Genomic DNA, 25,891 nt, shown 5'->3' with positions numbered 1-25,891 from the left:
ACCACAGGTCTGCAAATTGGGTCACCATAATGACAGAAGCGACACCTTTTTGGTCTGTATATCCTGCAGGTATGCATCATCGTTTATATTTTTGAAAGCATTCCTTGCGAGGCGTTGTAGTTATGCACCTGCAAATCCAGCTTATAGGCAGCCTCATTAATGGAGGTGCATGGTGGTTGTGCACAACAAATGAGCTGTAAAGTCATGTGCCAGCTGCTAACATTTATCACCGCATAAGGTCATGTGGGACAGGAAACATGCACACCGCCTGATGGCTCTGAAGGAGTAATGATATAAAGCCACCTGAGCACATGCCAGAATACACCGTAGATCAAACACTGTGTTTTGTTATAATATTTAGTAGTTATTTTGACATAGATTCCAAGAAAGTTCTCAAAATAATGTGTAGGCTATTTAACGTTTTATCTTTCTATTTAATGTCTAAAAAGATAAGCATAATTGATCCTGTTACAGCTTTTAACTTGAAACTGGCAAACAGGTTTACATTCTATGTATGCTGTTAGTCTGGGAATAGGTGTAATCTTATCTACAACAGTGGCCTTCGTAATGTGTATTCACTGCAGCACCTTTTAATGTGTTAACATTACATTCATCAGCGTTTTCAGATTTGTAGTGTGTCTCAGCACACTGTTGTTGGCAAAGTACGCTTAAACTCTGTCCGATTCACATGTTGTGTGTATGTTGCCCTAACTAAGACACAACAAGACAACAAGAGCTGTTTTGTCTGTTGACGGATTGTATTATATTAGTTCATGTGAAATATAATATAATCTGTTATCTATGGGCGCACCTCTCTAAAGTTTAAACAAAGTGCTGCTGATTATGGTGTATTTCATTCTGATATGGCTTCATATTTGATGTGGCTTAAGAGCATAATCCAGATCAAAACAGATTTTTTGTGTGAGGAAGCTTACTGATGAGTTATTTAGTTTATTAATTGTAATTGTGAGAATATCTTTGTTTTATGGATTTGTTGATACAGATCTTTAAGATTTCAGCTTCAAATCAACTTTTTTGTCACGCTCCGTTCATGTAGAGCAGCAATTTCCTGTCTGATGAGCTAATATTGATGATCAGCAGAATAATGTGTGTATTCTGACTGTAGCTATCTCTCTCGCTCCCTCTGTGTGTGTGTATTGGGGGTTACATGAATGGGTCAGGACGCAGACTGCATAGACCACTCTTTGATCCTCCACATAACAAAAGCACCTACAAAGGCTTCCATACAGCCTGTTGCATTGTTCTGCTGAGGAGGCTATAGCTCATAAAACCATTACCATTATCCCCACACAATACCTTTTCCAGCACTTACTTAAGACCTCAGATCACCAGTATATATGACTATACTGCTTGCCAGCTTGAATTTTGTCACTCTGTGATCCCATGAACTTCTAAGTATACAGCCATGCCCAGATTATCTCTCTTGTGGCCCCAGGGCAGGCATTTCCTATATGGGCCCCACCTCACTGTCGTGGTCACTGATCTACTCTGTACTCTGCACAACTGCTCACTCCTATAAAACCTGAATTAACCCCAAGTTAATTAAGCTGTACAGTGCCAGATCCCACTTGGTAAAAAAGGCAAAGTTAACAAGGTCCCCTTAGTGTGGATTCTTTATTTTGTGTGAGCTGACTCAACAATTCAAACTGACAATATGATTCATGTGGCCATGTGTGACCACCCTGGCTACTATGGTATATAACGGAAGTGGCTTCACTGTAGCACCAGTGTACCTTGCCTGGCTGATCCCGCCCCTAGCTGGGGAGAGAGCTGGTTCACGGGCTAGCGGAGCCCATCGCAGTTGACTGTGGAAGCAGCCCACCCCTCTCTGCAGTATGCATGTTCGCCAGGGAATCCGTGAAGCGCTCACGTCCCAGCAGTGTACTTCACCGGCCAGAGACCATCTACTCAAGAGCCGAGGATAATAAAATTGGATGTGGCAGGCGGACCGGAGGCGGAAAGCCCGGAGTGACAGCAGGGATACGGTATTACTACAGGAATACAGGCTGCCTCTGTCCTCTGAACGTGGACAATCATGCATGTGCTCTTCTGGGGCTTGGGGTTCCTACTATTCCCTGATTTCTTGAATGTAGTCGCATCTACGGGGAGATTGCTTTTGAATTCAACAGGTAAAGTATGCCATTCTGACACCTCCCCGCGTTTCTCACTTGTGCAGTTATTTTGTAAGAGTGAAGGCAGAGAATGAATGAGTTTGGGATTCAGACAGGCACATGACTTGCAGCGTTTCTAGATGCCTAAAGTTCACAGACTAACTTCCATTTTCTTGCAATGTTGTAAAGCTGTTTTCCCCCCAGAATGAATACATTCATATTTAAATGATCATTTAACCTTTAACACAGTTTGGATGATTTTACTAACACTCGTGTTTTTATTTAATCCCTTAATTGCATGTCATTCTTGTGCCTTTATTCCACAGTAAAAGAGGAGATCGGAGCTTATGAGATTGTAACACCGGTGCGAGTGAATGAAGCCGGTGACAAATTTCCAACCAGTGTGCACTTCAAGAGGAAAAGGCGAAGTTTGGACGAGGACACCGGCAATACCACGGATCACTGGGCCTCGCCAAATATCCACTATAGGATATCTGCTTTCGGACAGAACTATCACCTCAACCTTACGCTGGATTCGGGATTTATCGCACCTCTATACACTGTGACAATACTTGGAGTACACCGAGGAGATAACATAACGGATTTTGCAACAGATGGAGAGGGAGAGGAGAAGGAGGAGGAGGAGGACACGGAGTTACGGCACTGCTTCTATAATGGACATGTAAATGCACATGCAGAACACGCCGCAGTCATCAGTTTGTGCTCCGGACTGGTGAGTTTTTACGCACGGTTGCTATCGCCGTGCATGTGATTTGTTTCCGACCGGGTGTTGTACTTTTTCACTGTGGGTGTTTAGGGGCCGTTATTGCTTACACAAGACTGCCTCATCATCGCCTTAGGAAAAAAAAACATTTTCAAAATTTGCGCGCAACTTGATCACCTGTCATCTTTTCTTCCATTCTTCTACTAGGTTTAGGTATTTAGAACAAGAGCACACCTGTACACTCCTGACAAAGATATTATATATTTATACACAGTTACCTCAAAACGAGTTTAAAAAAATGAGACTTGCTGAAGAGTGTGTCTATACAAGGATCTTGATGTGGGGCTCTCTCTCAGAAATACAAACAGATGTGTTGACTTTCGAGGAACTCAAGTCTTTTGCCTTTGGTCTAGTTCAATGAACAATCTTCATCTTTCTTCCATGTTTGTCTCTGATCTCCTTTTAGTCGGTGACGTCTTTACGCACGCTGGTGCAGTAGTAGTACGGGTGGTACTGACGTCATCACGAATTGGTCCAACTCCCAGGCTCACTGAAGCATGAGTTTTGGCGTGGAGCTAAAGTGCACTCAGAGTTTACAGAAACCACAGTGAGGTGACAGATATGAGGAAGGGGTCAATTCCTTCCCAAATGACAAATCAAATATAAAATGCTTTCAATGTTATGCTCTGCAGGGAGTTTAGCTGACATTTATGGAGCACAGTCTATTATTTATTCAAGAGCTCCAAGGGCACGATTATTCCAAAGCTGGCAGTACTGTCTTTTATTGTGTTTTATTTCTGTACTTTTCAGAATATGTCACTTGTTTTCTAAGCCGGGGAACTAAACTGAAGATTCTCTTTTGCTTTGTCAGCTCCATAAGTCATTTAAAATAGCACAGTAATATTTGTTCCTTGCATCATATTATGTCCACTCCCTGGACATTTTGACACATGCTGCAAATGCAGTGCTTTCCTAATGGTCATTTTCCCACACTTTGTCATAAGAGAGTTTATATATGACTTTTGCCAGCCAGGTATATTTGTGCCAAAAAGGTGTGTCGACCACTCCGGCTGGCTTGGTGGTTATCCACAGCAAATTAGCAGCAAGTCAAATGTGCTCAGCTTGGCATGCACCTTATCTGGAAGATCATACACCTCACATCAACCAGTCACGCTAAACGTACTATTTGAAATACATATAACAAAGCTTGCTTGCCAGGGACATGCAGTCTGATTATTTGCACACCAGACGTCTCACTATTATCCAGCTGCTCTTTTGGGACTATTCTCACATGCATGCAAATTCACTTATTTCAACTGTTTATAAAAAGCCCCAGAGTCTCAGCATTGCTTATTTTCTCTCAAAATAGACCACACTCCGCTGTTTGCTATGTATATTTTTAGGTAAAAACTGCATTGCACTGAAGCGGTGTACAGCATCTTTGAGAAGTATTCCTTAAGATTTGGCACTCTTGATTTCTAAAAAGGAACACATGTTTACAGAAAAAAAAGATTTATAGATGAGAGACTAACTATCTACTGCTTTTTTCTGTTCCCTAGCTTGGCACTTTCAGGTCTCCAGAAGGGGAGTATTTTGTGGAGCCCCTACACAGCTATCAAGGAGAACACTATGAAGAGGAACACACAAAACCTCATATTGTATACAGGAAGAGAACACCCAAGAAACAGACATCTGGGGAGAGCTCACCCTGTGATACTTCAGGTATGGAGTGTTACATAAAAACTGCAGATGCATCACAGACCGCCCTACACTCACACACACACACACACATGCATCTCTGTATCTGTGTAACATGCAGCCAGTGTCGACCAAGATCTTATCATGAGAGTATTATAGCTCTTGCCAGTCAGCTGACCTAAATATCTGCTCCAGTCCACCCTCACGGTGTATTGTCATGGGATACATATGGATTTTAAGTCAATAATTAGTCATACCTGCATTTTGTATCATGCATGTGACCTTTAAACAGGTTCCCACAGACGTAATGGAGCGTAATCCTTGCGTCACCCCTAAAGTCTCTGCTATCAGTTGTAACAGGAAGCGATTATGCAATAGTCACTAAGCTTTTTGAGCTATTACAGTGATTGTACCATGGTACTGTAGTGAATAATGTGGTGTAGGAAAATAACTTTTAAATGTGTCAGGATGTTGTCAGGAAGTTTTGCAAGTGAAAGATTAAAAAGAATAAACTGACTGTGTAATGAATGTCTTTAGAATAAAATACATTTGGACTGTCTCCATGAGTAGGCCACAGTCAGAAGTGTAGTGAGTGAATTAAGGTATGGTGTAAAACTATCTTGACTCAGATATCATGTCTTAGCCTGCACCATGCAATGCCTACAGCTATAGCATTAGTATGAGGATGCCTTCCAAGTCTCACTCAGGAAAAATCATTTGGAAGTTCACCCTTGTATCATCCCATCTCAGTTTACTGGCTGAACTTCCTGTTGACTCTTGTACTTCCTCTCCATCTTTGATAAGAAAGCTGGGTAGACCCACTGCCATGAACACACTGTGAGCAAAGTGATTCTGAGTCTAATAATCAAAAATAAGAAATTAAATCTGGAAATGTTGTTTTTTTCTTTGTCTGCTATAGGTGTTTAGTTTCACTGTGTGTGTAAATGCTTGTGTGTGTGTGTTTGTCTTGCGATTCTGTCATGTGTGTCGGTGTGTGGGCTCATAGCCTGAAGGAATACACATTTGACAATGTGCCATATTTGGCTAAGAATAATTTTAAACTCAAGACGTTTAACTGTATTGTTCATATGTTTCGTATTTAAATGAGAAACCAGAATTGCACAAAGTGTTTTTATTTATTTATTTTGAAGTCATTGCTTTTTCTGCACTCAGGAGGTCTTCCTACTGTGTGTTACCTTACAGTGAGTTACACTGCATGCTACAGATTGAGCCTAGTTTGCACCTTTTAGAGCAAACTCTCTTTTTTTTTTGCGGTGGTCATAAATCATTAAGAGCAACAACCAATATACTCTTGCACAACTCAGTGTTACATACATGTCTGTGATGCATTGCTAGGACTCCAGAAAAGGTGATCTGATGAATGCAGAATGATGGCATTCAGCCATTTTGTTGCCATGTCAGTTAAAACACAGATAAAGCCAGACTAAAATCCCTCAATGTTGAGAAGATTTGCTGTGTGCAGAGCAATTTGTGTACCATTCTTTTGTGGCTAGGTGCCAGGTTTACCTAGCCTGAACTCTTTGCCCTCGTTCCTTCCTCTTTTGAAAGTAGAGAGAAAATAGGCACTCTAGGCAGTCTTCATTTGTCAACGCAGTCTTTCAGCAACAATAAACAAAAAGGAGAAGGAAGCCACAAGACCTTTTAACAATACCCGCTCACCTCATGCATCTCCAGCTTTAAAGACATAAACCACAACTCTTGCACACTTTTAAACAAAGTCTCTTGAAAGAAAACTGATTAATACTATTTCTTGTGTTTTTTTAGCATTTTTCCATCAACCATGCATCTTTGTGTATTTACACATGCTCAATTTCTTCTGGCTTCTCACTCTAGGGCACAAACACAGACATAAGAGACACAAGCTGAAGAGGAGGTCAGCGGCTGGGGTCACCACTGTTTCCGAGGCTGCACCGGTGGCCACTGCTGGTATATTCAATGACGTGGAGTCACTCAGTGCCGGCCTGGCAAGCAACACTTTGCTCAGATCAGAGCACAGCAGTGCTAGCGCTAGACCGTCAAATGATAGCAGCAGTGACTCAGGACCTCACAGGAGATCAAAGCGCTTCCTCTCCTACCCGCGCTTTGTTGAAGTCATGCTGGTGGCCGACAGCAAAATGGTGGAGCATCATGGCAGCAACCTGCAGCACTACATACTGACGTTAATGTCTATAGTAAGTGCTGTTCTGCATGTTTTGTCCTTAATTTGGAAATGAAAGTCTGTATGTGCCTCTTTATTTATGCACTCATATGAACAGAAGGTAGCTGTACAAATTCACAGTGCAGCACTAAACTTATGGACCTGCTCTGTGCTGTTTGTGCTGCAAGTTAGTGAGTGTGCCTTTGGAAGAGGGCTGTAGGAGGGAAAAGGGCAGCCTAGGGCAGGGGTAAACACCACTTTTAAACAGCCAGGGGGGAACAGAGGGAAGCTTGAAGGAGAGCCTGTCTGACAGCTTTGATGAATGTTAAAAAATAAGCTCAGGTATGTCACATAAACCGCATTTTCTCGGCCACTTCAAATACCAGCTTCCGCATGCTCTGGAGCTGACAGTCCTCAGGGGGAGGTTGAGATGACCTATATTCCGTTCTTGGCAAAGGCTGCCTTCTCTATTGGATCCTCCAATCAACCAAATTCTCTTAATAGCTGAAACTGCAGGAAGGGGGTGCAGTAGATACATTGTGTCATATTTCAGCTTGCTCAAATAGATACAAATATTCAAAGAGATCCTGAAGCTAAAACTTCAAATGTTTTGTTTCCCTTATTCAGGTGTCCTCCATCTACAAAGACCCAAGTATTGGCAACCTGATTAACATTGTGATTGTTAAGTTGGTCATAATAAACAATGAGCTGGTAAGACTGCTCTAATCTCCATAATGACATATATACATATACACATAAAATGTGAACTATCAAATAACACCTGATGGATTTCTTCTTTGTATGTTGGTCAGGATGGTCCAGTCATTTCATTCAATGCACAAACCACTTTAAAGAACTTCTGCATCTGGCAGCAGAGCCAGAACATCCTGGATGATAACCACCACTCCCATCACGACACTGCCATCCTCATCACCAGGTGCAAGAAAATGATCAGAATACAGTATCAAGTTAAACTTGAGAGCTGGATGCAAGGATCAATGTAGTCTGATTGAGAACCTGTTGTGCCATTGACCATGACCCCTTATCTTTATTCTTACTACAGACAGGATATCTGCAGAGCCAGGGATAAGTGTGACACTTTAGGTAAGTGGATTTTTAGAGTTGTGAGACTACCACTGGTTAATGTGATGTATAAAGCATGATGGAGTTACCAAAAGAAACTGAAGTAACCGTCTTGATATTCAGGTCTTGCAGAGCTGGGGACAGTGTGTGATCCCTATAGAAGTTGCAGCATCAGCGAGGATAATGGACTCAGCACAGCCTTCACCATCGCCCACGAACTTGGCCATGTGTAAGCACAGCTCAAATACTATCATCAGTTCTGGTTAGTGAAAGTTTTGATCTGAGCTGATAGTTTAAACAGTCTTTGCAAATTCACAGGTTTTTTTACAGTGTTTCCACATTTATCCCATGTTTTGTGTTAGTCTTTACTTTACTTTGAGAGAAAATAGTCTGTAATTTTTTTTAGAATTGAAGTCAAAGCACTGCATTGTGACTGTTCCCCTTCAGCTAACTTGTCCAAAGTCCGTACAGAGCTAAGGGTGTTAGACGCCTACAGTGGAGACTGTTACAGACTTTAATAGCCCTCATCATCTCTAGCAAATGCTCTTTCTTACCACTAAACAATAGGTGGGATTATTAAATTCCACGTTTATCCGCATCAGGCAGTGACAACACACTTGATGAATGCAAAGGTCACTGTTACATGGTACCTGTCAGGTGGGGAGCTTAATAGCAGGCAGTGTGCTGCTGAACCTGTACACCATCAATCATAAATGTGTGTGTTCACCCTTTGAATGCATCCGTTATACTCACTGAGCTTTGATTTCCACAACACTTTTCTTTTTTCTTTTGCCCAGTTTTCATATAATTTCATATCATGCTGGTTTCCTTTCAAACTCCCCACAGGCAGGCAATACAAATGCTCTGCATTATTTCCAATGACAGCTTTAAATAAGCTTTCTGAAGTCAATAACAGAGTGACAGTGGAAATATAGAATCACAGCTGAGATTCAAAACATGTGGCTAAAGAATAGAAACACATACAAAATAAAAAATAACTATTTATTTATATAAGAGACAAATAATGTGCCAGACATTTAGCCCTGTAAAACCGTCCATACAGAGCTACAATGAGCAGAATTATGAGAAAAAGGAAGGAAATTTATTTCACCTTGCCATGCTTGTGTTGTTAGAGTAATAACTTGTTTCATACGTAAATGTGTTTTTCTGTTCTCTATCTGCTAGCTTCAACATGCCTCATGATGACAGTAACAAATGTAAGGAGGATGGAGTTAAGATTCAGCAACATGTGATGGCTCCCACACTTAACTACAACACAAACCCTTGGATGTGGTCCAAGTGTAGCAGGAAGTACATCACAGAGTTCCTCGAGTATGTCATACTGGTTTTATATGTTCTTCCAAACATGCATGGAAATTAGAACTAGTAGATATAGTAAACAGCACTTTTTTTGCACAATAATTTTTAGTAATAAAAGAAAACAAATGGTCATCATTTCTCAGGGCTGTTGCAGCCCATGTTAGGAAAAAGTATATGGGATAGTATTTGGTACCACTCTACACCCCAGATATACAGAGCTGCCGCTGCATCCTCAAATCACCACAACTCACCACATATAGCTGCTTAATCATGTCAGCATGTATATGTACAGAAAAAAGACCACTCCAGCTGTACTGAGTGTGTTTTCTGTCTGTCTGTGTCTCTTGTTTTTCCTCTTTTTTTCTTTAAGTCATTTTATTTTTATTTCTTAATAGCACAGGATATGGTGAGTGCTTGCTCGACGAGCCTGTTTCTAGGCCGTACAGTCTCTCGCAGCAGCTGCCTGGGCGGATATACAATGTCAATAAACAGTGTGAATTGATATTTGGGCCGGGGACGCAGGTGTGCCCTTATATGGTAAGTGGAATTGTGAACTGTCATGTTGCACTTGTGGATCTCTAAGGGAAGCCTCTTGACTTATGATCGAGTGCTGCAGACGTTCTCAGCTGGATATGAAGCCTTTAAAGTCACTTGCTGTTAGTGAGTTTTTGAGATACAAGAAATAAATATAATAAATATAATATAATAATTTGTAGAAATTCTGTTTTAAGTTTTTAACTGAAGTAAATTTCACTGGTTTTCTTTACTTAAAGATCATGCTCTGTCGGAGAAACAGATGACAAAAGAGATGGCTGGTGCAGCTGATTTAGTGAATGGTGTCACTTTCTGGGCTTTGTTTGATAATGTGTGAAGTCCACTAACTTCAGTCTATATACAAACAGACTTGTCTGCAGTGAGGTTATTAAGCATGATATTTATTTGCCCTGTCTTGTTCTGATGGTCTGTGTTTCTGGAACGTCAGCATTAGCACTTAATGTATGTGTGTGTATGTGTGTTTGTAGACTCAGTGTCGGAGGCTGTGGTGCACGAGTCCAGAGGGCGCCCAGCGAGGCTGCAGGACCCAGCACATGCCGTGGGCAGATGGCACCGACTGTTCCCCTGGCAAGGTAGCTGTCATGTAGAATGAAGACATATGCTTATAGAGACAAACACTTTTTTAAGGTCATCAGGGCGTGAAGGAGAAAGACATTTTATTGGGAAGAAAAATGCCTAAAGCCAAAAGTGAAGTGATTGGAGCTGATTTTAATCAGAGCTTATGTTTGGAATGAATGTCTTAAGAGGAAAAGACTTCTGAAGAGTTTCATCACTCCATGCAAGCGCCACATTTTTACCCTGTACATTATGGCTTTATTGCTCATATGGTTTTATGTTATGATCTAACAGCCTCGCCACACTTTTTTGTTTGCATTTTACTATTTTTCCATTGACTCATGACCATAAAATTGTTCACAGGCGTTAAAATATAATAAAAAGTGCAAAATGGCATAAGGAAACAAGTTTCCAAACACTTGCCAGAAATCAACTTGCTGCTGACACGTGTAAAATTGAACATGGCTGACATGTAAGTAGGTGGTATGAAGTTGTGAATGATGGCTGCTCTCTAGACGACTGTCTTCATGCAGCTTTTAATTAGGACTTTCTCACTAACCTCTTGCTTCCTGCCACTAAGACCGAGAGGACATAAAAGCAACATAAGGCCGGCCCATCTCCAGAAGTCCCAGATACACACACATCTTTGAAAATCTTTTTTTGTTTCTGTGTGTGTGTGTATACCAAATTCTCATCCTTTGTCATGCCAGATTGCACCGCACTAAACACTAGGGATGAAGTGTGTTTGTTGAACAGTGTAAGATTATCCTCTTGTTTTGAGCTGAGATATATATTTATTGACTGTATGCGTGACATTTACTTGTCCCCTTTCCAGCCAGACAGTTATGATGCCTCTTTTTTCTATTTGCTACACTGTCTAATTTCTCCCAGATTAGCATCAAAGCACAGGGTAGCAGATAGAAGTGTTGCCAGTTCCATGGATAAGATTTTTTTTTTTTACCCTGTCTTTTTCTCTCACATTTCTCAGTCTTACTCTGTCCTCAGTTTCTCTCTCTTAATTAATTTGTGTTCTCCCTCTTCCTTCCACTCCTCTTGCAGCACTGCAAACATGGTCTCTGTATAGCCAAAGAGCATGATGCTACACCTGTGGAGGGAGCGTGGGGAGTTTGGAGCCCGTTTGGTACCTGTTCGCGGACATGCGGTGGAGGCATAAAAATTGCCATGCGTGAATGCAACCGACCCGTGTGAGCAGTCCATTTCTTTGTAGTCATGCATGCCTAGTGGACCTTGTCTCCATCTTAGCTGCCAAAGTCAATGTTCCATAGATCAAACCTCCTTAAGGGAATTCTTTCCATAGCTAGTGTTCATCAAACAGGCTCTGTGATGGCAGATCTTACAGGCTTGTGTTCTAGTAAATACAGAGATCACTCAGTCTTCTTGAAGGCTGCCTTTTATCTTGGTTTAATGGACAGATTGAAAGCCAAAGAGGACAAAGGCATGATGAGGACAGCAGAGAACAATGCTGATGACGTGCTATAGGAGGTGGGCTACAGGCTGAAAGGAAGAATAGGCAGAGAAATGACTGTTATGGTGTCCCATCTTCTCTCTCAGGCCCAGGAACGGAGGGATGTATTGTGTTGGTCGCCGGATGAAGTTTCGTTCCTGTAACTCCGAGCCCTGCTCCAAACAGAAGAAGGACTTCAGGGAGGAGCAGTGTGCTGCTTTTGATGGCAGGCACTTTAACATCAACGGTCTACCTCCAAATGTTCGCTGGGTGCCCAAGTACAGCGGAAGTGAGATTTCTTTTCCTTGTCTTTGGCATGCTGCTTGCTCCTTTTTGTTGTTGTTGTGCATTGATTTATCTTCCTTTTTGTTTCTTCTGGCAGTTCTGATGAAGGACAGGTGTAAGTTGTTCTGCAGGGTGGCAGGCAGCACAGCATACTATCAGCTCAGGGACCGGGTCATTGATGGCACGCCATGTGGACCCGACACCAACGACATCTGTGTCCAGGGACTGTGCAGGGTGAGCTTGCTGCATAGTTCAAACAAGTCAGCTTATTTGTAGCTTTCAGCAGTGACCACTCTTGGCACTGTGTGCAGTGGATAAAATCATTTCTGTGTCCTCACTGTAAATATTTCCAACAAGCATTTTAATCCTTTGCCAAACCAGACTGTTTATTTCCTCAAACCTATGACAGATAGATTTTTAGTTTGAAAGCTTGATTACAAACACATCCTACACATCAATATGCTTCTTGAAAGAGGCAGTGGGTTGATCTGTGTACACTGTGAACCACACACAGAGTTTTGGTTAAATTGTGGTTCAGTAAGTTGCTCTTACAGCCCTGACAAGTGGATTTTTGTGCTAAAGTAAACTTCATCCTTAATAGTAATTCAAGGATATAGCTCAACATTCTGGGTGTTTTTTATCCACATCGGTACAGTTAATATGATTCTCACTCAAGAGTCAAGTTTATGTGACTAGTTTAATAAAGTCATCAAATGTATGGCTAGTATTGAAGATCAATCTTGTTTTAAAAAACATTATTTTCGACCTTCTTCCTTTGTCCCTTTTCTTCATCTACCACTTCTTACCACCACTTTTTTTCCTCTTTCTTAATGTATTTTTCTGTCCTTCCCTGAGCAGCAAGCTGGCTGCGATCATGTATTGAACTCAAAAGCCAGGAGGGACAAGTGTGGCGTGTGTGGAGGTGATAACTCTTCCTGCAGAACTGTGGGAGGCACCTTCAACATCGTACGTTACGGTGAGATACAATCTCTTTTATTATGCCATTGTTCTGTGTTCTGCACACAGAAATGACAGCAGCGGTTACTGCAGATGTTATATTGCTTCAACATATTTGTACCTTGGTGCAGAGAATAGGCTCGGTTGTTAGCATTGGTGCAGTGCTTGGTATACCAATGATCTAAACACACTCCGTGTCATTTGCAGGCTATAATGAAGTAGTACGAATACCCAGTGGTGCTACAAACATAGATGTGCGTCAACACAGCTACTCAGGGAAACCAGAGGATGACAACTACCTCGGTAAGACATCCAATGTTTTTCATTTCAGTTTCTGTTTATGCTGTTTCAGACCATTTCTGAAGCCATGTGCTGGCAAAAAGGCATCATCTCTGAATTCACACTCCTGTCTAACACCATAACACTGCACAGCCCTAAGTGTAAGGACATGTGCTGCATATAGACATTTCAATCAGGAGAGACTAGATGTTCAGATGAGAAAGAATTTATTGAAATACAGTGAATGAATGAATGAAATGTGCTTTGGCGTTCTAGACCCCGATGCGATGACCGACATCCGAAGGGGGAAAGGAGAGGAGATGAGGCCGCTTAGGCAGGAAACCCCCCCGGGTCTAGACCTGGTGGTGGTGAAGGAGCAGAAGAGCAGGGGATAAGAGGCATTGTCCTGATGAGGAACTGGTGGAGCTTGGGGTGGAGGAGGGTTGCCGAAATCGATCCGAAAGACAGCTGGAGAGGAGACGGAGAGATTTTTAAATGAATTGCTGAGCGGTGATTGGGCAGGAGAGGAGCGGCTTGGCCGCTGATTGGAGGGGAGTTGCTCTATATTAACCAGCTGATTAAGTGGGAGGCAGAGAAAGAGAAAGGGGTGAGGGAGAATGTGGGACAAGTGTGAGGAGGATGAGGGAGAGGCGGTTGGAAAGAAGTGATGAAAGAGTGAAGATAGTCTTCCTGATCGAACTTGCGCTAAGAGCTTCATATAGTGTGCATGCTAATCTGTTAAAATAGACCCAAGAACTAGGCCTGTGGGTACCACTCCAGCAAGTTAGTTTCTAAGCTTTTGTTTCTCTTGTGTTTCTTGATGTGCCAACACTCCAACTTAGCCCTCTGGGTACCATTCCACTGAGAACTTGTGTGGTTATGTTTCCATCCATCCATTATTTGAACCTGCTTTGTCCTGCAGTGCAGGGTCACGGGTGTGTCTGTGTTTGTTTGTCTTATTCAATGCAAATTTCCAAATGAATGTGTCCTACTTCACTGTGTGTGGCTGCTTTGTATGTGTGTCATCTAGGGTTTTTTTTAAATGAATGCCAATCTCCATGGTCATATTAGTGTAATGTGTGAAATGGCAAGGAAAGTAAAGGCAGGAAATTAGCTCCATAATCGCATTAGGTGAATGAGTGCAGAAGACTTGCTGTTGAACAGCACAGGATGCCCCTGGCAGGGACTTCTTCGGGAACAGAGAATTATTATAGCCCAATAAGACCTTTCTGTTCCCTGCTGTGTGTGCCTTACTGTAAACTAAAAATGTATGCTGCTGTGTTTTTAAGATGTCCTATACAATAACAATTGCTGTTTTATCCTTAAATTAAATATGTTCCACTTTCTTTCAATTAAGGAAAGACCTTACATGCAATAGCTCTTATTCCAACCTTCTGTTTCAGTAGGATCTAATACAATAACTCTTTCTGTCTCCTATAGCCATATCAAACAGCCGTGGAGAGTTCCTGCTAAATGGAGAGTTTGTGGTCAGTATGTTCAAAAGGGAAATCAAAGTAGGAAATGCCATCATTGAGTACAGTGGCTCTGACCATGTCATTGAGAGGATCAACTGCACTGACCGCATCGAAGAAGAGATCGTTGTCCAGGTAAACCGTCCTTATGAGGATAACTCAGTATCCCATGCAGGACATATGCCATAATCCAGAGGCTATAATATCACCGCACTGTGTTGTATATCATTCCTTTTCTCCAGGTGCTATCTGTGGGGAACCTTTACAACCCAGATGTCAGGTACTCCTTTAATGTCCCCATAGAAGATAAGCCTCAGCAGTTCTTCTGGGATGCCTATGGGCCCTGGCAGGAGTGCAGCCGCCTGTGCCAAGGTGAGGGGGAGGCTCATGTGGTTGGCAGGGCAAAGTGGTGATAAACGGTGTGGTGAGAGTAAAAGGTGGGATGCTGTGGAGAAAGGAGACGTGGGAACCTCTGAGCCGGGGGACATATGAGGGAGGTTTGTCTGGCTTTGACAGTTTTGACAGGTCCATGCGAGACACATTGCTTTTGAACAAGTGATTTAAGTTCAACTTTATAGTAAGCCGTGTCAGATTACTGTCTTTCTCATGGCTGTGGGTATGTCAGAGTATGTGGGTGTGCAGAGGTGGCTTGCAGGTAAACTCTAAAATCTGTCATGTGTTACTTTGTTCTTTGTTCTGTTTATTTTTTTCTCCATTTTCTGACACTGATCTACTTGAGTAAGCAACAGTGAATTCCAAAGAAAAACCAAGAACATCACTGTTTAGTGGAAAAAAAAACAACTTAACATGTAATACAGTCAGTAGGGATACACTTAAGCTCTCATAGCACTGTGCTGCAAAACTCAGTAACATGAGGTACAGATCTATTACCTCATGAGGTTTAAATCTCTGCCCTCTGCTGTACAGTGGTGCACACACACATAGCTGAAGGTTTTTATTGTAGTCCTGATGATGATCTATATTGTATTGGAGCAAGATGTTGCATCTATTCAGATAACTATTTGCAGGACTTAATGCTGAAGAGTAGCTGTACACGGTTTTATTTGAGTAACTCTAGACTGAAACTCTGTGTATTTATATTTGCATTAGCTATTGTATGTTTATAAACCAAAATGTGTGGTGGATGCCATGTTTTCCTGATTTTATATCACATCCTACTGTGTGAAAGGTTTTGAAATTAACTTGTTAACTTTTTGTGTCTTTTCAGGAGAGCGCAAGCGTAAGATTCTCTGTAGCAGGGAATCTGACGGGGTGGTGGTGTCTGACCAGAGGTGTCATGGCACCGCTAGACCTGCTGTCATTACTGAACCCTGCAACACTGAGTGTGAACTCAGGTAATTTAACTAAACTTATAAATGTCATTATTAACCACGTAACTTCATATATTTACCCAATCTCTCATGATGTAGATGGCACGTGGCTCGTAAAAGTGAGTGCACAGCCCAGTGTGGCCTTGGATATCGCACTCTGGAAATATACTGTGCCAAAATCAGTCGTACAGATGGAAAGACACAGAAGGTTGATGACCGCTACTGTAGTGGTCAGCGGAAACCTGATGACAAGGAAGTCTGCCATGGAGACTGTAACCCAGGCGGGTGGGAGTACTCACCCTGGTCAGAGGTATGATTGTTGCAGGAAGCATGGGGTTTGTGTGTGAGCATGTGCCAGATGTTTGTCGGAAGTTTATCTCATGTTGTGTACATGTGTTTACGCTGTCTGATGCTCCAACGTTTGCACTGCAGTGCTCCAAGAGCTGTGGTGGGGGCACCCGCCGTCGAGGGGCAGTGTGTAGAAAGGCAGCTGAGGCTGGTGGTGATGAGAGCAAATGCAGTCAAAGGGACAAGCTGACCGTCCAACCCTGCAATGAATTCCTCTGTCCACAATGGAAGACTGGTGACTGGTCTGAGGTCAGTTTGAACATACAAGCGCAAACACATATCCATAAAGAGAGTGCATGCATTTGGAATACTGTAGCTCACACAGTCATATAAAAACATTTGTCAATATTGACGATAAGCATACTTGTCCATTTACATTTGACTGTGAGCCAGACAACATGATGTTCATATAACTAGATATACTCCATGTAAAGAAAAACAAGCTCTTGTGTAAAGCCTGCAGTTTGCAGCCAGCAGTGATCTGGGCCAAATATAAAATCCTAGTGTTAGTTGTGCATATCTCAGCTTCATGGGAGTCACTCCCCTCCTTTCTCTACAAATGAATGTTGGGAAAGTGGTGATTGTAGGCTAAGATCTACTTAACTGTTGCACAGTTTACACATCGTAGAGCGAGGAGCTTGCAAAGCTGTGGGCTGCATTCCAGGAATTTTTTAGATCTCCCGTGTGGTGCTGCCAAAACACTTACACTGTACTATATACATATGGACTGTGCTCACAAATAAATAAACATACTTGCCCCGTTTTGTCTGGTCCCGTAGAACCTTAACTTTCTCTGCAAACTGCATATGTATGCAGTGAGTACCACCAGATATAAGGTTTATATACTAATATACTACACAGCTCTGAAACATGAAATATTTATCTTTCAGTGTCTTGTGACATGTGGAAAAGGCTACAAGCACCGCCAGACATGGTGTCAGTTCGGTGAGGACCGTCTAGACGATCGCTTTTGTGGCTCGTCTAAACCTGAGTCAGTGCAGGCGTGCCAGCAGCAAGAGTGTGCTTCTTGGCAAGTTGGACCTTGGGGACAGGTGAGTTGTCTTTTGTTTACTGAAGCCATCTGCTTCTGTTGCTTTTAATGTTGAGCTGACTTTCACTGTTGACCTTGTTCCCTGTTTTACCATATTACATATTACACACATTTAGACTGCCAGCTAGGATGGGGCTTGCTAGCTTTAAACGTGTGTATGTATTTACCTGGAAGCAAATGTTAATCAGGCCAGCAGTGGATTACAGTAGCATGCAGATGTACTAGTGGATACATGTCCTAGTTTTATCATGACATCCCATATAATTGTACAACATTGATGGTTTGCTGTTTCTGATGAATGGAAGGCATAGGAGACACACATGATCTGAGCTAATTCTCTCTCCTGTTTAAACAGACCACGCCATGCAAAAATAAGGACATAAAATGTATGGATAATATCAGTAGCCCTATTCCCTATAAAGTTTTATTTGGAGTTATGCGGTATGCAGACTTTGTGTGCACACTTATCACTGGTGTATGTGCAACGAGACACAGAAAAATGTGAGATATTTTTGCACCCTCCTCTATCTGAGGATGTGTGCATGTTAAGGTATATTTGAAGTAGTTTAATGAAGCATGGTCAGATGCTAGCTGAAGTGGCTGCCACAAAAGTTTGACCCTGTTTCACTGAGGGCAGTGAGCCAGAAGGAAGTGCAAAGTAGTATCCTTTGACTTGACTACAGTGAAAAAATGACATGTGTAATGCAATACATGGGCTTTATCATGTATTGTAGACTCTTTTCTGTAAAAAACAGTTTTTGCAGAATCTGGTTTCTAGGTTTTTTTCTTTATTAGTTTGTGTGAGAGGGTTGCTCTGTTGGCTCAGATGAACCATCTGTTTTTTGCTTGTCTTCCTTGTTTTTTTCAGCTTTCTCTTTGGCTCACTTTTGCTAACTCCACACCCCCTTTTTTCCTCTCTCTTTGAACCCAGTGCACTACCTCTTGTGGGCCAGGCTACCAGATGCGAGCAGTGAAGTGTGTAGTTGGCTCTTATGGTGCTGTCATGGATGACACTGAATGTAATGCTGCCACCCGACCCACTGACACACAGGTAAGGAGGTCCCTATCGTCCTCCACTACAATCTGTTTGTCTCCTCCACAATGATTGTTCCTTGCTTGGATGTGAAGAAAGGAGACAGCATCCCTGTTCATGCACACCGACACTTAAAACAGACACAAACAAACACACATTTAATTTCCACCTGGTCTCTATAAAGCAACCCTGTCTGATCTGATCTGGTTGTGGAAAGACAAGGGGGAGGTTATACAGACTCTCTATGGTCTCATGGAGACACAACCCTTAGACAGAATCCTTCAAAACCCATAGTTCTTTTTTAAATGCTATAGGTTTTTTTATCTACCAAATACTTGAAGTGCAGCAGTGAAGGAGGCTAGTTGTAGGTAATGCTGGAATTAATCTTTTCCACCCACTTAAAGCAGACTGACAAATGGTGGTCCTGGAAGATTTAATCAGTAAGTCAGGTTATGTGTTTGTGTTGTATATCTGTGTTCCACACACACAACATGACACAGAAACACCAAAGAAACTTACAGTATTTTAAACTGAATGAGGGATTTGTTTGGTCAGCATGGGGCGTAAACCCATTTCAGAGGGCTGAGCATGCAGACTCAGGATGAGGCCCCCCTCTAGTCGCAGCAGCTCTTAATTCCGGTGCCTGGGCCGGCAGAGATCGGTGACCAGTGACCCTGAAGCAGTCGCCCCACCTCGTTGTGATTCTAACCAGCCAGCCATGAAGTGGGCCACCAGGCTGCTAGTCCCACCACCACCCACCACCAAGCAGGGTTTAGAAAAAAGGAGGAAAGGGATGGATGGAGAAGGAGAAAATGAAACACTTCCTGTACCTCTTATATGATTAGAAATTATATAATAAAGCTTTTTGTTATTTTCATTTATACATGCAAAATGGGAGTACCACAGAAAGATGGGCATAATTTAAATGGTACCCTAAGGCCTTTTTTATTTCTTTTAAGAGGTAGAGGGTGGGATGTGTGGTGTTCCTAAAGCCTGGATGGCCTGATTAAAGGCCCTTATTCCTAAAGACAGGGGGTCAGAGGGCACCACAGGGCATTTGGGAAAAAGAGGAAAGGGCGGAAGGTGAGGGACAAGGGGGTGGATTAGGGGTGGAGTTTACAACCACGCCAGCATGGGCATTGGAGCCCTGAATACCACTCCACTATGACCTGTTATGACAGGGATCAGGGCTTTATGCTGAGTGGCTTACTGCCACAATCCATAGTTTGAACTGATGGGGCGGACCCTGTTAATGTTGTTTTGGTAAGGTGGTGGAGGGTGGAGGGTCGATGGGAAACATAACTGCTTTCAAACATAGAACCAAAGAAACAAAAGAAATACAGTTTAGGTTTTAAATACTTGTCAGAATGTCAGAAGAACTGTCTCTAGTATTCATGGTATTCTGTGTTCAGGGACAAATATTGTGACAGTATATTCATTTTGTGAATCACTCATCATGAATGGATGTATGTGTCATTTCTTCCATAGGACTGTGAAGTGGCCCAGTGTCCCAGCAGCCACCCTATTCCCCCAGGGACCAAAGTCCCTTCCCATCCGGGCCACAAAACCCAGTGGCGGTTTGGGTCCTGGACCCAGGTTGGTTGTCTTGTCACATTTTCAGTATGTTTGTCCATTTGTTGTTTCCAGGTTCTTAACCTTTGTCTCCTGCAATGACAGTGCAGTGCCAGCTGTGGCAAAGGGACACGGATGCGCTATGTGAGTTGCCGTGACAACCAGGGTGGTGTGGCAGAGGAGTCGGCATGTGCCCACCTACCAAAGCCCCCCGCCAGGGAGGTGTGCTCTGTAGTGGCTTGTGGACAGTGGAAAGTGCTGGAATGGACAGTGGTAAGACAATCGGTCATTTATTCATCTGTATCTGACTCGATAGGATCGAAGAAAAGGTCACAGTGTGTGTTGTAGACAACTGTTTTAAATAGGGAAAATTTTGGAAATCATCTTGTTTAATCAATACTCATTTCCTCTCTGATTCCTACCATGCTATACTGCCAAATTGCCTTGTGAATATTCTACATGTTGTCATCACTATGACCATGCAAAAAAAGATGTATTTATTCTAATGCAGTCTAATTACTGTCCATTAATCTCATTGAGTTTTACATTATGGAGATGTTTGCATGAACAAAGATTATAGACAGGGTGGCAGCTGGAATGCAAGTGTGGATCAAGGACTGGAGTCGGGCTGCAGTGAGGTTGCAGAAGGAGAGAGAGAGAGAGAGAGTATGTGTGTGTATGTGAGAGAGAGCGAGAGGAATTGGGAGTGAGGCGCATGTTTCTGATGCAAGGGGCTACATTCAGGGGCTCCAGCCTTGTTTACAGATGTTTCTCATCAGAGTCCTGGTGATACAGTACAGTCAGTCTGCAGGTCTGGTCCCCATATACAGACAAACACACATTCATGCACACCCACACATCTATACCATCATGCCAAAGATACTCATTGAACCCCTGACAGAATCTCAGAGGCCCATCCCACCCACACACACACACACTTAGATTACCTAACCTCAAAACAACATGTCCTTGTCAATCAGTGACAGAACACGACAGACTTTTGTTATTGTTCCCAGTGTCTGTGCAGCTTGCACTATGTTGTCTGACCTCTTCATCAAGTGTCACATTATACAAATAAGTTTAAAACCCTCTTAGAGTATCTATAGTTATGTGAGACACTGTAAGCTTCTGCATCGTGTATTCCCAGGCCAGGTTATCGAGTAGACAGCTGTTGCATAAGTATAATAGATCACCTTACGCAAGAAAAATTCATCTTGCCCAGGAGGGGCACCGGTAGACACCATTAGTGCTCGGTGGAGGATCTGCTTTGTGTCATTTTTCTAAAACTGGTTAGAGGGTGTGTGTGTGTGTGTGTGTGTTTGCGTCCTTTAAATAAATTTCTGCTGGTAAACCAAATTATTTGTTGGTTAACACTGGTGTAATTTCAGGACACACACATTGAGTTGAGTTGCAGTTGGAAAATGGCAACAAAAAGTATGTTTATGAGTACTGTCTTCACACACTTTGTGTGTTTCCAGTGTTCAGTGACCTGTGGCCAGGGAAAAACGACACGGCAGGTACTGTGCGTCAACTTCAGTGACCAAGAAGTGAATGCCAGTGAGTGTGACCCGGATGATCGTCCTACCACCGAGCAGGACTGTGCTATGTCTCAATGCCCGTCCCGCCCTAGTGAGTCCCGACCATTGCCGTCCTCACCAAACACCAGCACCAGGAACAACCTGCCCCGCAGCCAATCCCACCAATGGCGGACTGGACCCTGGGGCGCGGTGAGTATCACATTACTATGATCAAACAAATCATTTCTCTGTAGGAAGATGAAATACTGTGTTAATCTTGTGCAACCAAGCCTTTAGACAACAGGGGTCTGGAGAAAAGTTTTGGAAAAAATTAAGATGGTGTTGAAATGAGCCAACTCTGAGATGGATGTTTTTGGAAAGCCCCTGCCATTGAGGAACTATTCAAAGCTGTTCTTGTCATGCACACAATGTTCCTATATCTGCTTTCTTTAATCAGTGATCTGACTGTAGTCACATACTTCCTGCAGTCTTAAAAATGAATACCAGAGCAGTCCACTGCTGTGTTGCACCATTCCACACTGACATTGTCTGTACTGAACCATTAAATACAGCCTATCAAAGGAATAGTTCACAGCTTTGGGAAATATACTTATTCACTACCATACTGAGAGTTTGATCATCTACTTCACTTTCATGTTGTTTTTGTAATGGCATAGTGTGCTGAACACCAGTAATTATAGTAAATTTAACCCAGTTTGTGATGCTGGACCCTGATGTAAAGTGGAGAGCTGTTCATCACTACCTTGCTGCATATAACATGCCTGCTGACTGAAGAAATCAATAACATTACACAAAATACTGATTTACAATGAACTTTACTCGACTATAGAGGACTGGACATGGTCCTCCCCAAAATAATATCTGTAATGGCTGCCCATTACAGACTGCAGCTCTCTGCAGATCAATTAGAATTTAGTATATTTTCACAGCCATGTAATAAACATCTTATAATAAGTGAGGTCCTTAACAGTGTTTATGAGTCTAAGCAATTTCTTGCAACAGTTTTCGCATCAGTTATTTTTTTGTATTCTGATAGACCTTGAACTTCTCAGTAGCATGGTTCTCTAAGCGTTGCAGGTCATTTAAAGTATTTTGTTAGTGTGACCTAACTGCTTCCAACCATCCTGCATCAAGGATCTCTTTCTCTGTATTGTTGAGTTTTTTTGTTGTTGTTTTTTTAAACTGGGATAGTGATAAACTCATACAAAAATAACTTTGACCTTTTTATAATTGTGGGAAATGATTAAAGCTATTTCTAGCGTCTCTTCCTTCCTCTGTCCTGAGGATGTGAACGTTAATATAGTAACAGAGATCTACAGCCATTTGACATCAGATGAATTGTCTGGATTTTTGTGGGGGTTTTGTGTGCACATAAAATACGCCTCCATAGCATTAAACATTTTTCTTTGTACATTGATTTAATGCGTTGCAGACAGGAGATTCTCTTTGTTGTGTGTTTGTGACATTATATCTAAATAAAATGTAAATAGTATATCCCTCAGGGACTCATTTGCACCCATGCATGGCGCATCTGTTTTTGTGAACCATCTTTCTGACAGTGTGCACTCTTTTGTCATAATAACAGTGCTCCAGCACATGTGCAGGAGGCTTCCAACGGCGTGTAGTAGTGTGCCAGGATGAGAACGGCTACCCTGCCAGCAGCTGTGAGGATCGCAGCCGACCCAACGAGCAGCGTTCCTGTGAGTCAGGGCCGTGTCCACAGTGGATCTATGGCAACTGGGGAGAGGTAAGACATGTGCCAGGTCAGCTTACCATGACACTTAGCTTGGCAGATACTAATCTAGTTAAGAAAGAAGGTTGCTCAGTTAAAGTAAGAAAAATGTCTTAAGAGTTTAGCTAAGGCTCAATTCATGTCACGTTTTTTTATGCTTCACATAAACCAGATCAATTTTCACATGAAAAAGTGTTCACACTCATCATAACGTCTCCTCCTGCTGTCTTCAGTGCACAAAGCCATGTGGAGGTGGGATAAAGACAAGGCTGGTGGTGTGTCAGCGTCCAAACGGCGAGCGTTTCAATGATCTGAGCTGTGAGATCCATGACAAGCCACCAGATCGCGAGCAGTGCAATACTCAGCCATGCCCTTCTAGTCCCCACTGGAGCACAGACCCATGGAGCTCGGTACGCTCATAAAAAATACTCTATACCTTGTTTTTCAACCTCACATGTTTTCAGATACCTGTAGACTCACTCTTTCACAACCAGTCTTAAAGGGGCAGGATGACTATGGTGCTTTTGCACTGGAGATATTACACTCCAGCTTCACTACTTTTTACATTTTAACTTCCGCTTCCCGCCCCCCCCCTCTCTGGCACCTACGATCGGTCAACGTTTCGTCAAGACATTAGGAAAGTTAATTTCTGTTCCACTTGAATGGCCAAGATAACACTCACTTGCAATATGCCAAAAAAGTACAACATCACAAAAAACTTCAGTGACAGCTGTGACCATAAGAATATAATTATATTGTCAGTCTTAGTTACCATAATACTGTTAATGAGCCTTGTATTAGTTTTTGAAAAATTCAGGATCACTTTGTATCACAATCAAAGTTAGTTTTGTAAAATATTGTTTTTAAAGATAATTTATTAAGATATTTTTTCTTTTTATTTCTTGTACATAGCATTAACTTTAATACGTGATTTATTTTGTGTCTTAGCTCTTTGTATTCGCACATTTAGCCAATCATTGTTCATATGCAAATACTGATGAATGTTTTTGTATATCAGGAATATACAGTAAAATGCCTTGTTCTTTTATTATCCAAAGAATGGCCCATAATCTCCAAATATGTGGTGCTACACAGCATAGTCAAATGTTCTGTTATGAACATTATAAGCACCATCTTACATAGGACTGTATCTGGGCTGTGTACTATATATATACATCTTTGAAAAGGCTGTTGGTTTCAAGAATTCAATTTGTCTCAAGGCACATGTGTTTTTTTTTGTTTTGTTTTTTTTTAGAAAACTTACTAATCTTATTATTATTAGACACTTTATTTTACAGTTTATGTATTTACCCCCATGCTACAAAACCAGCATTGGTGTCGCCCCCAAAATACCACTGACACAGAAGTAGACTCTAAAGTGCCTGAAACGTCCAGTATCAGTAGTAAACACCAGCAAACAGCAGCTGTACTAGTACTGTAAAATAAAGTGTCGCTCCGAATTTGTGTTACTTAGATCTAATAGCCATTGTATTCCAGTTTGGCAGAGAGTTTTGACCCAGATTTCCATAGTGTGGCCAAAACAATAGTTTCAAGGCCCTCTGCGTCAAAGGTGCTTGATATGAGTGTATTTATATTGATTAGTTAATGTCTGCTTTGTACAGTAAGTACTTGGAGTTGCAAAATATGCTATGCTATGCTCAACAATACCTCACTTGGAACAAAACACAACTCAACTAGCCATTAAACGATGATAACCTACACTACAGTGGTGCTTTGGCCAAACAAGGGAGATGTAAGATATCACTATCAAAAATGAACCATCATATTTTTGGTTAGTTAGGTGTTTATTATGGCACATTGCTTTTTGATGCTGCATCTTCTGTACTTTTTATTTCCATGAGCAGTTTGTGCACTGGTCAGATTGATCAGCATAAATGCAAAGTGTATCACAGATTTGATGAAAAAAAAATGTTGAATTGTCTTTAATTGTCCATCAGATAACTTGCTTAACCTTTAAGAGAATGGGCTGTTAAATGTAGTGCTATAAGCATGTGATACCTGTGACCACAGGGGAAGTTAATGGTGTTTTGTATCCAGAGCTCTTACTCTGAGCCAACCTAATGTGTCTACCTCAGTCTCTGTTCCGATTGCCCCCCTGCCGTATCTTTCTTTCCCTTGCACTAGAGGGATTTTGGCTGGCTAAGATTAAGCATGAGTTGTCGAGGCTACCCAGTGCAGTTGATGGCCCTAAACACAGATCCAAGGTGTGTGTGTGTGAGTCATCTCCCACCTTGTAATGCTTACCATCCCTTTGAGGACAGTGAAAAAACTGATCCAGAATCTGTGGTTAGGGGCAACTTTGCCTGCAGCCCACCCATCCTCCTGGTCATAAATGTCTGTACTGACATCACACCTTATTTTAAGGGCCTGTTAACACAGCAGTGAGTACATTTTTTACCACACATCATTTACTAATGAGAACTATTGCTTGTAATGAGTCCCACGTGTGACTGCAAAGCAGAGTAAAATCAAATCTAGTCTGAATCAGTGACAGTGGTACTAATACATCATAGTGAATTATATGAGTAGTCCAGTGTAGTGTGTTGACTCCTCAACCCTTCCGGTGCAAATAGCAGTATAGC

General features: G+C 42.1%; 1 protein-coding gene across 1 annotated transcript in view; it reads left to right on the top strand.

The window, feature by feature from the left end:
* The first annotated feature begins 1,839 nt into the window (after positions 1-1,839).
* The window catches only part of adamts9 (ADAM metallopeptidase with thrombospondin type 1 motif, 9), a 36,826-nt gene continuing 12,774 nt past the window's right edge, over positions 1,840-25,891 (top strand). Inside the window, exons 1-28 of the mRNA XM_028406369.1 lie at positions 1,840-2,150; positions 2,459-2,865; positions 4,416-4,578; positions 6,409-6,746; positions 7,340-7,423; positions 7,525-7,649; positions 7,776-7,816; positions 7,919-8,024; positions 8,981-9,127; positions 9,511-9,652; positions 10,138-10,242; positions 11,285-11,430; positions 11,798-11,979; positions 12,073-12,209; positions 12,834-12,951; positions 13,140-13,235; positions 14,652-14,818; positions 14,926-15,055; positions 15,912-16,038; positions 16,114-16,324; positions 16,447-16,611; positions 17,253-17,414; positions 18,345-18,464; positions 19,935-20,042; positions 20,124-20,291; positions 21,497-21,745; positions 23,142-23,303; positions 23,522-23,698. Coding sequence (XP_028262170.1) covers positions 2,057-2,150; positions 2,459-2,865; positions 4,416-4,578; positions 6,409-6,746; positions 7,340-7,423; positions 7,525-7,649; positions 7,776-7,816; positions 7,919-8,024; positions 8,981-9,127; positions 9,511-9,652; positions 10,138-10,242; positions 11,285-11,430; positions 11,798-11,979; positions 12,073-12,209; positions 12,834-12,951; positions 13,140-13,235; positions 14,652-14,818; positions 14,926-15,055; positions 15,912-16,038; positions 16,114-16,324; positions 16,447-16,611; positions 17,253-17,414; positions 18,345-18,464; positions 19,935-20,042; positions 20,124-20,291; positions 21,497-21,745; positions 23,142-23,303; positions 23,522-23,698 — 4,377 coding nt within the window. The 5' untranslated portion in view covers positions 1,840-2,056. The remainder of the gene's footprint in view (positions 2,151-2,458; positions 2,866-4,415; positions 4,579-6,408; positions 6,747-7,339; positions 7,424-7,524; positions 7,650-7,775; positions 7,817-7,918; positions 8,025-8,980; positions 9,128-9,510; positions 9,653-10,137; positions 10,243-11,284; positions 11,431-11,797; positions 11,980-12,072; positions 12,210-12,833; positions 12,952-13,139; positions 13,236-14,651; positions 14,819-14,925; positions 15,056-15,911; positions 16,039-16,113; positions 16,325-16,446; positions 16,612-17,252; positions 17,415-18,344; positions 18,465-19,934; positions 20,043-20,123; positions 20,292-21,496; positions 21,746-23,141; positions 23,304-23,521; positions 23,699-25,891) is intronic.

Source organism: Parambassis ranga, chromosome 5 (genome assembly GCF_900634625.1).
Source record: "Parambassis ranga chromosome 5, fParRan2.1, whole genome shotgun sequence".
Lineage (NCBI taxonomy): Eukaryota > Metazoa > Chordata > Actinopteri > Ambassidae > Parambassis > Parambassis ranga.
Note: the sequence above shows the minus strand (reverse complement) of the source record. Positions and strands in the feature narration are given on the sequence as shown.